The sequence below is a fragment of the Gavialis gangeticus genome, unplaced genomic scaffold, assembly GCF_001723915.1.
Source record: "Gavialis gangeticus isolate Ggan-Ray unplaced genomic scaffold, GavGan_comp1, whole genome shotgun sequence".
In the NCBI taxonomy this organism is placed as follows: Eukaryota; Metazoa; Chordata; order Crocodylia; family Gavialidae; genus Gavialis; species Gavialis gangeticus.
In genome coordinates this window covers 49,865,918-49,876,342 of record NW_017729004.1, presented here as the reverse complement: position 1 = coordinate 49,876,342, position 10,425 = coordinate 49,865,918, and the positions used below count along the sequence as shown (strand labels likewise).

The 10,425-nt window shown below is 44.5% G+C and overlaps 1 protein-coding gene across 2 annotated transcripts in view; it reads right to left on the bottom strand.

Annotated features, from left to right (window-relative positions):
• The window catches only part of NMT2 (N-myristoyltransferase 2), a 54,081-nt gene that overhangs the window by 15,743 nt on the left and 27,913 nt on the right, over positions 1 to 10,425 (bottom strand). Inside the window, exon 3 of one of the 2 annotated variants that reach the window (XM_019508357.1) lies at positions 1,922 to 2,024. In XM_019508357.1, the coding sequence (XP_019363902.1) occupies positions 1,922 to 2,024 (103 nt within the window). Of the gene's footprint in view, positions 1 to 1,879; positions 2,025 to 10,425 lie in introns of both variants that reach the window. The other variant, XM_019508356.1, reaches the window with a different exon arrangement.

Below are 10,425 nucleotides of genomic sequence, written 5' to 3'. Positions count from 1 at the left end.
CCAGGTTATTCTATCTGGCCTGCGGGGCCCCTAAAAATTTAGAAAATTAATATTTATCTGCCCCTGGATGCCTGTCATGTAGCCCTCAATGGCTTGCCAAAACTCAGTAAGTGGCCCTCCGCCTGAAATAATTGCCCGCCCCTGATCTATACCATGAAAGTACTGCAAAATAAACTAGGAGGTGAATGAATTTACAGCACAAAAGCATTCTCACTATGGATTAGGCTATGTAACTAGATTACGTGTATTACAGAAAAGCATCCTTGGTAGGAAATAAGTGTGACCATGTGGAAAGTTAGCGAGGATTGCTGCTGCACTTTAAATTCACCCCCTAGTTTATACTGCACTAAATTACCTGGGTAGAAAAGTCCACAGGACTGGGAAAGGTGGCTCCAGTTAGGTCTCTGAAAACTACTGCTGAAAGCAATGCTATGGCCTCACTGTAGTACCGATTAATACAAGCACTGATCAGTGAACATATACAACAATTCACATGAAGGCTTTGCTAGAGCACTGACCAAAGCAGACCTCACCAAATGCTGACTTCATACCACCAGGCTGTAGACTAGAAGGAATTAGGCTTCACACCCTGACAAAAGTGACTGACAAAGCTGACTGATGAAGTTGATTGTTAAGGCTGGTGGCACAGAGTCCAGAACACACATGATAATGACAGGAGGCAGGAGGATGAGGATAATTTGGTAGAGATGTTACCATTTTCTAAGTAAATATCTAGCATAAAGAAAATTTCTGATCCATGTGTACAAGGGACTGGAAACTTTGGACAATTTACCTAGGGGATGGAAATGTGAGCTGTGCCTATATTGCTACAAGCATCCAGGGCTAACACCTTGTTACCTGCTGGACAAGCATGCTAGTGCATAGGTGCTCTGTCAGTAATAAACCTGGCCAAGCCTTTGCCACTGAACCGACCAAGCCTGCGGTCATTCTCTGTATAACATTGGAGTCTGCAAGGGAACATGTACTAGTTGAAATAGCAGCAGCTATACAGACAATACCCTAAAAGAGTGCTCATAAAGGGTACTACACTGACCAAGAGAATGGAGAAGAGCAGCCTCCAAGCTTTGCTGGCACACTAGAATCCCTAGAATTAGCGCTACAGCTTAACAGGATGAAAACAAAGGGGGAAGAAACCAGCCACTGTCCACATCACAGGTCTTTTTTGGATATATTCAGCAGCTGCATGTTAGCAGAGAGCAGATCAGTATAAAGAAAAACCCACACAAGAGGCTTCTTCTAAAATCATGAGGAAGGGAAAGAGCCATGTACAGTGAACTCATAATAGTGGATTGGCCACACATGAGAATCAGTGTGATTTTAGGTACTGTATGCAGTAGAGAAATAGGTGGACAATCAGGAATAAAAATAATTATGTGTAGAAGAGAAGAATTAGCTTCATGACAATCAATATGCATGTAACAGCATTACCTCTTCCTCGATAACAAGAATGTTTGTCCCTCTTTGACAGCTGCTCCACATAAGAGGTTAACCATTTTTAATGCTACCAAACAGAATTATTCTTTTTGCTAAAGTATGACGTCTTTTAGCTCTATAATTCTTGATTTCATCCCAATGTCAGACCAAGTAGATTCACTATACAATCTTTTCTATTTCCACATTAAACAGTAGAATGAGCTTCACTAATACTATTTCATAAACGTTCTATTTTAAAACCAACCACACAATTAGCCTAATTTCAGATGGCTAAAAGAAACTGAATTAACTTCCAAAGCCTAACACTTCTTGAAAAGGAATTATGTTCAACCAGTGCAACTTATTTGTTTTATAGCATTTACAGAATATTCAGTTCCGTTAAAGTTCCTACTCCTTTTAGCTACTCAAGCACAGATAAACTTACTAAGTTTGGGTACAGGTTGTGTATCCCAAAACTGGTATTTACGTTTGGTCGCTTCATCAATGTTCTTTGCTGGGCCCTGGCAGGCAGAGAGCAGCTCCATAGCTCTCTGAATATCTTGTAGCTTCTGCATTGGAATGGCTGGATTCTGGAGACAGAGAGAGACTTATTTACTATGCACAGATTGAACAATTAGCAGAAATACACTGCCAGCAATATAACTTGCTTCCACTCTGTTTCAACAGAATTTTGTATGTAATTCCATCTCCCTAAATGAGACACTGCCAGGTAAGCTATACCCAACAGGGACATTTCACTGTGGGAAAACAGTTTTTATAAAAACTTCTATAGTTTTAGAAGTAGCTTAATTATTTTTAGAACAGACACAGGCATTTAAGGTGTGTAAGCATAACTATACATACTATAAATCCATCAAGTCACCAGGTACATTGTATTTGTTAAAAATTTCAAATTTTTAGAGGTATTATGTTCCTTTTATAAATTTGGCAAATATCAATGCACCTTCCACATATATATGTCCATTAATCAAGTAATACTTTACCTGCTTAACAGGCTTTTTGGGTATTAACAGAGCTTCAAATTATGAGAGTACTGTAAGATAAACTCCTACTTGAAAGTAAAACAACTTTTACAGAAAGAGCCCATGTAGCTTCAAATCTTGAGCTAAATGTTTTAAATTTCAGTGCCTAAAGCAAACGTTCAAAACCAGAGGTTAGCAAGCCATGGCCTGGATCTGTCCTGTGGAGCTGAGGGTTTCAACAGTGTTCCAGTGGCAGGGGGCTTTGCCTATCCCATAGCTGGGGGCTTTACCCCTGCCACAGTCAAGCCACTGGGAGAAGCAGCACTAGGGCCCTAGGGAGAAAAGAGACTAGTGATCCTGGGGCTGACCTGCCTTAGACTCGAGCTGAATCATTCTGCCCCACTTCTAGAAACACTGCTGACCACAGATCTAAATGCTGATTTTTAGAGGTCACTTGCAAGGGTCAATGAAATTTTTCTGTCTATCCACTGTGAAACACTGATGGTAGCAAGACATTCTAAATCTGAAAGACTTCTATTTTAAGACGTAGAATTGGGAGTTTTGACATCAACTACACAGAGGTCACTATTTCAACTCAAGTTTTTTCCAAGCCAGTAAAGAAATTCAATAGGTTTTATGTATTATCAAGAGTATTTTTACACCCCATTTTGGAACATACAAACCAGCAGCCTCTTAGTTCCATATCAATGCATCATTCTTTCAGTATTTCACTTCCTTTCTAGGATTCATCTGGAGAAAAGTACTGCAAGCTAGAAATGATGGTCCAGAGACCCATATGGAGAAGCAGGCTTCAGTCCTAGAAATCTCATAAGGACTGTATATAGTTTAAGATGATTCAATACAGGCAACATGCCTTAACTTCAATAGCTGCTTTTATTCTTTAAATACTATGCAATTTTTCTAGTTAACGAAAGTGCTGCAAACTTATGTATTGGAAACAAAAATAAACCCTGTTCTCTGATCTGAGAAGAACTGTGAATTAAGATATTTGCTTACAGGTTGTAGTTAAACCAATTAGGTCAACACTTTGATGCAGGAAGAATTAACAGCTTATTTCTAGATCCAAATCATAGTGACACAGGTCAGTGTTCTCAACCAAAAAAAAAAAAAAAAAAAGTGTGAACTGTAGTACCCCCTGGCTTGATATGAAGGTTTCTGAAGCTAGAGGATTTGCTGAGCTTTTACCAGGATGTCAAGTAATTAAATATTCCTAGATTCACAGACTGTAAGGGCTGGAACAGACCTCACAAGACCATTGGGTCCAGCCCCCCTGCACTGGGCAGGAAAGACATCTGGGGTCATGTGACCCCAGCAAGTTGACCGTCCAGTCTCCTCTTGAAGATATCTAGGTACCTTGGTGAACAGTTGTTCATCAAGCCCTTGATGTATTCCCCTGATGTAGCGGTAAGCTGCTACCAAGTCCCCTCTCAGCTTTCTCTTTTTTTAGGCTGAAGAGGCCCAAGTCCCTCAGCCTTTCCTCATATGGCTTGTCTTGCAAGTCTCTGGTCATACGGGTGGCTCCTCTCTGGACACACTAAAGCTTTACCATGTCTTTGTTGAAGTGTGGCACCCAGAACTGGATGCAGTACTCCAGCTGCAGTCTCGCCAGTGCTGAGTAAAGTGGAAGAATAACTTCCTTGGTTTTGCTTGAGATGCAAATATTACTTTTGATGCATCAATATTAGTAACTGTATATGTTCTTTGCATTTAAGAAACTGTCAGTATTATTCTGCTTTATGCTAAAAATAAATGACAGATATAAGGAAAGGATCTTCCTTTCTCTAATACAAGGGAACAGAGGCACATTTTGACATAAGGTATGGCTACTCTTTGGACTACAGACATTTTTCCTCTATAGAGGAAAGTTAACCTTCTTTTGCAAGAAATTCAAAGCTAGTATAAAGCTAGTATAAGTATAATAGTTATCTGCAAATCCAATTCTCCTCCCTTAAATAAAGGCAAGAGGACGGATTTTATAAAGAAATTCATGTAAAGTGGACTGCTTTTAATGATGTTAAAGGAATTATTGTAGTTCAGAGGAACTGGCTGAGACTTCTGAAGAAATGCTAAAAAGAACAAATACAGCAAAACACGAGACAATCTGAACCAAGGGAAAGGACCTGGTGGCCCTGGAAGTAACTAAGCTCATTTTACACTACTGAAGGAGCAATGGAAAAGGAGTGCAGAGATGGCTGACAGATGAGAGACTACTGGAAGATCTGGGCGGGAAAGAAGTGGCAGGGAGAGGTGTTTTAAAGCATAATGGAATCACATTTCCTTTTGATCCTAAATATTTCTGGGTGGGATTCTTACTAGGGGCAATTTATGGATGATCTGCAATCCATACAATCACCTATCATTAATGAAATAAACAGACTGAAATCAGGGCTACCACAAAGCAGCTACAGCCACTAACCAAACAACCTAACTCATCAGTTTAAAGTGTTCTTTCAGTTACAAAAAGTCCCAAACTAAATATTACGCTTTCAAATCAAAGGTGGCTGACTGCTGTTGAAACCTGAGTTTAAAAGCCATTACCTAAGTCTAAAATACTTTCAAACCATAGAAAACATCTGTAGAAGTGCCAGTGATGTCAACCACCACCAAGACTTTCAGATGGACTGTGGACAGAGTTCATGCTGCACTAGATCATGGATGGGTTTCTATAAAGACACTATATCCAGTATTGCAAGCAAGAAAAACTAAATGAGTATGTCCACTATAGAGCAGAAATATCAATACAGGTTTCCCTCACTTTATGCAGGTTCTGTATGTGCCAATTCGCTCTTATGCAATGACCCTTTTCATACCAAAAATTTGTTGTATGCGAGGTAAATTTATTCTTATGCAGTCGGTATGGTGGAAGCCCACAGTCAGCTGCCTTGCGCGGTGCACTGTGGGAATGATGCACGCTAAAATATAGTCTCCTGTGTGGATCTATGCTCTTCACTCGTTGTCTGTGACACGTATTTCTGTAGTTGCCAACCCCTTATGAGTGTCCTGTGCTTGTGTGTACTGTCTGCTATTAATGAGTACCAAAACTGTCTTGTAAAAGTGGTAGAAATGGGTCTGGGGGTCAGTACAGTTGAGGTCTTGGAACATATCCCTAATTGTTACATTGTAAAGTGGGGTCTCTTTATATAAATTTGAGTTATGTGCTGTTTTCCAGGAACACACGTACAGCATAAAGCGAGGGAAACCTGTACACAACATACACTCCATTCACTGACATTTACTCCTTCTCAGGGATCCTGGTTTTCTGTGACAAAAAAAAGTCACAAATTCTCTGATAAAAATCCCCAAATCCATGGTTAAATTTAAATGCTCCCCACAGCCCTGCTGGTGTCCCTCACTCCCCCCTCCCAAGCCCTGCTTGTGCCCCTTGCCCCCTGCCCACAGCCCCTGCCTCCCAGCCCTGCTGGAGGCAGCCCCCAGCTGCCAGGGCTATGGGGCCAGGGACCCAGATCCGCAGCCCCCTGCCCCCAAAGAAAGGCAGCGGTTGCTATAGCAGGAGCCTGAGCCAGCTCTCCCCCTGCTGCTGCCTGCTGCAGGCTTGGGCGGGGCTGGCTCCCACTGACTGTGCACTCCTGGGGGGTAAAGGGGACCCACACCCCCCAGATTTGTGTGGGGGGTAGGAGTAGGGCAGGTGTGCGCTTCAGTCTCATGCTCCCCAGTCTGCTGCCCTCCTCCAGGCTCTCTGGAGTGCAGCGTGTGCAACCCAGTGCGTCAGCACACCGGGGGAGTGGGGATGGGATGGGACGATGACGATGCACATGAAAGCTATCTGCCGCTGCAAGCTCTGCACTGCCCTGGCTACACTTCCTCTGCAGGCGGGGGCATCAGCGAGGGTCACAACCCTGCTCTGCTCCCATGTACACAGAGGAAGCATGGCCAAGGCAGCATGGAGCTCGCAGCGGCAGGCAGCTTTTGTGCATGGCCCTGCTGTGCCCTGCTGCCCAGTTGCATACACTGCACTCCAGAGGACCTGGGGGAGGGCAGCAGAGTGGGGAGTGCAGCATTAACGACCCAGGATTTGCAGCTGGCCAGGCACTCTGGCCGGGGGGTTTGCAGTCTCCCTGCTCCTGGTCCAAGTGCCCAGCTGGCTGGGTGCTGAGGAAGTGGGGAAGGCAGAAACCTGCCCCGCTCCTGGCTGCAGTGCCCGGCTGGCTGCAAACCTCCCCACTCCCTCAGCCCCCAGCCAGCTTGGGTACTACAGCTGGGAGCAGGGGAGGTTTGCAGACTCCTCACTCCTGCAGCCCCCAGTCAGCTTGGGCACTCCCTGGCCGCTTCCGGCCAGGAGAGGGGGTTTGCAGCTGGCCGGGAGTGGCGGGGGTTTGCAGGGGGCCGAGCACTCCAGCCGTGAGCGGGGAGGCTGCAAACCCCCTCCCGGCCGGAGTGCCCGGCTAGCTGCAAACCTCCCTGCTTCCTCAGCTCCTAGCCAGCTCCCCCCCACCCCCAGCCCAACTTACCTCCAGCAAGAAGAGTGAGCCTGAAGCAGCCTCCGGTAAGTACGAGTGTCAGGCCCCACCCTCCCCCTCTCCCTTCCCCTCTGGGCAGGGTTCAGGGTTTTCCTGCCCCTTTTGCAAACAGCTCTTGCAGGCTGGAACCCAGCTCTTTGCAAAAGGGGGAAATCCGTGGGTTTCTCTTCTAAAAGGGAAAATCCGCGTTCTCAGATAAAAATGGGAAATCCGTGGTTTTCTCTGTTTTTCCATGGAAAACAGAAAACCTGGATCTCTGCTCATCATAGCTACTTTTGCTGTTTCCAACTTTGAATCTTTTTTGCTATTTTAGACAAATATACGCCCACAAATAATAAAGAGCATTCTCCTTACTTCTGGTCCATAACAGTTGTTTCTATGTCCTGGTTCCTTTGCTTGCATGCTGTAGCGCCATGGGCCCAGGGTGCTGGCCTGCTTAGTGCAGGCTAGAGAAGCAAGATAGGTGGTAGAAGGCAAGGTGAACTCTGTAAGGACTGCTATACAGTTGCCTAATATCAAAGGCTGGAAAGTCACTGTTCAAACATTCCCACATGAAATGTTTTTTGCTGACAACAGTTGTCAGTACAAGAGTCTGAAAACAGTGTTTTTGTGAAAACATGCCCTTTTTCTTCTGTACCTGCACCAAATAATAAAAGTACTTTTCATGTCACAGAGACATAGCAGAATTAGTTCAGACCACAGTAAGAGAAGAAAGCATTTAGAAGCCATTTCAGAATCAGACCCCAATGCTTAAGGACACATTTTATGATTTGGGCGTAAATAGGAAATAATTGGAATGTTAAATAGAGATTCAGGCAGTGCTACGGGGCCATGTGAATCTCTTGGTTACCTGGGCCTGTTCAAAAACAAAATATGTTAAAATGTACAAAGTGATAACATCTAGCACACCGCACCTAGAGAATGGAAAATAGTAACCAAAGAAAGGATTTATGGATTCTAATGCAAAAACAACTGAGTACCAGATCTCAGTGCCTAGCTACACTAAAACAAACTACCAGGAAAAGTGACAACTTCTGCATTTCTTGCTATTGTTTAATCAATACAAGATGCATTTCTGGAAGATATGCTTTAGCCAAACAAAATGTACAGGGCTTAATACAGGGGCAGGTCTGTTTTAGAGCTTGCCAATCTTCCTCAACACAAGTGTTATCATTTTCAATCTAAAATTGGTGAGTTTTTTACTGAGATGTGTCTGAAGGCCTCCACAGTGTCTAGGGGTTCTGAAGGCATTTGATGCTGTACTGTCTTCAGATTGATTTGGGTTGCTTTCGATGTTTCAACACAACCCTGGTGGACATGACTGATCTTACTAAATGATGATGGGTCCAGCAGTCATCAGCTCCTCTCATGACACGTGTGATATTGATACCTTTTAGATCGTGTGTTCTTACAATGACCCAGTCGAGGAGGTTCCACTGTTCTGAGCAGAGGTGTTGCCATGTGGTTTTGCATCTATCATGTTGTCTGAAGATAGTGTTAATAACAACAAAGTCATGCTCTGCACATTTACTGAGTAAAAAGATCCCATTGGAATTGGCCTTGGCCACTCCTTCCTTCCCAGTGATGCCCCTCCTCAAGGAAAAGCCCCAGCCAACTCTTGCATTGAAATCTCCAAGGAGGATGATCTGTGGTTTGACCCTCCATTTAACCACCAGCTGTGGCATCTGCCAGCGAGTCAGCAGCTCTAGGATCGGCCTTCTTAGCCATCAACGGACTCATTGACAACGCTTTACTTGACCTGTGACTGATCATGCTTGACCACAAAGGATCGCTGCTGCTGACAAATATAGGGACAACTGTATGAAATCTTAGGATATTAATACACTATTACTAATAGATATTGCACTAGATAGTTGGGTTTTTATTTTTATTTTTTTTTAAAGAACAAAATAAAACCTACCTAACTTCACAGCATTCCTTTAATCTTTATTAAAAAAAAATAATGGTTAAAAGAACATTAAGTAGAGATCCTGAGCCTGAAAAGTTCTGAGGACCCCAAACTCTCACTGAAATAAAGCATTGCCACATTTACCACATATTTATTTAGGTAAAACTGAGCTTTGTCTACACAGGATGCTTTACTTGAGATTAGAGCAAATTACTGCCAGTAAGCATCACCATCTATTCGTGCAGACACTTACTCTTGGTCATCCAGGTAACGGGGAAGGAGATTACTCCCAGCCGCTGGGAGCGGCTAGCTGCTGAGGCAGGCTCTGCCACTGGAGCCCGGGCAGGGACAACTTCCTGCTGCCCCAGCAATAGGGAGCTCCCAGCTCGCACTCTGTGATTGTGTCCACAGACCTACGGCTGGGAGATAAGAATCTCCTAATCCCTGCTCCCAGATCTCAATCGCAAGGCAGAGGCTGGGGAGCCCCTGCTACTGGGGCAGGGGAACATTGTCCCCACCTGGGTTTCAGTGGTGTAGCCCACCCTGGTAGCTGCCTCCTGGCCCCATGCTGCCTGCCAGCCCCTGGGCTAACACCCAGGGGGAGCCTAGGGCTCTCCCTGGCTGCTGCAAGGGGCCGGTGCAGGGACAGCAGGGGCAGAAGCAGACTGCTGACATGAAATGGTATTGGTGCTGGTATTGGTACTCAGCACTGGTGAGGCCACAGCTGGAGTACTGCGTCCAGTTCTGGGCACCACACTTCAAGAAGGATGTGAAGAAGCTTGCGAGAGTCCAGAGAAAAGCCACTTTTATGACTGGAAGCCTGGAGAGCAAGCCATATGAGGAAAAGCTGATAGATATGGAATTGTTCAGCCTACAAAAGAAAAGACTGGGCGGGGGGGTGGAATTTCTTCAGCTTACAAATATATTGGGGGAGAGCACCAGGGGCTAGGTGAACAACTATTCAGCAAAGCACCCCAGGGGAAAACCAGGAGCAACTGTCAGAAACTCCTAGAAGGAGGTTTCAGTTGGGATACAAGGAAGAACTTCTTTACAGTTCATGTGACCAGACTCTGGAAATAGACTCCCAGCGGTTGAAACCTTTCAACCTTACTACTTGCACATCAGCTATATCATAGGAAAGTAGGGCTGGAAGAAACCTCCTCAGGTCACCTAGTTCAGCCCCCCACTCAAAGCAGGTTCATCAGATTAAACTAGCCCAACCAAGTGCCCATCTACATTGCTTCTGAAAATTTCTGGGGATAGAAAATCTACAACTTCTTTAAGTAGCTTGTTCCAAAGCTTGACCATCCTCCTAGTCCAACAGTTCTTCCTAAACTCCAACCTAAATTTCCTGTGCTGCAGCTTGATTTCATTGCTCCTAATCTTGTCCTCTATGGCCACAGAGAAAAGACTACTTCCATCCTCTATAATCGCCCTTCAGGGATCTTTTAGCAAATCCCTCTTCACTCTTCTCTCCCCTAGAATACATAACCCTAGTTCTTTAGCCTTTCCTCATAAACCTTGTAAGAGATGATGATTTCTCAGGGCAATATATTTTACTGGACCAATTATGTTCATACAGGACTATATATATTGGTCC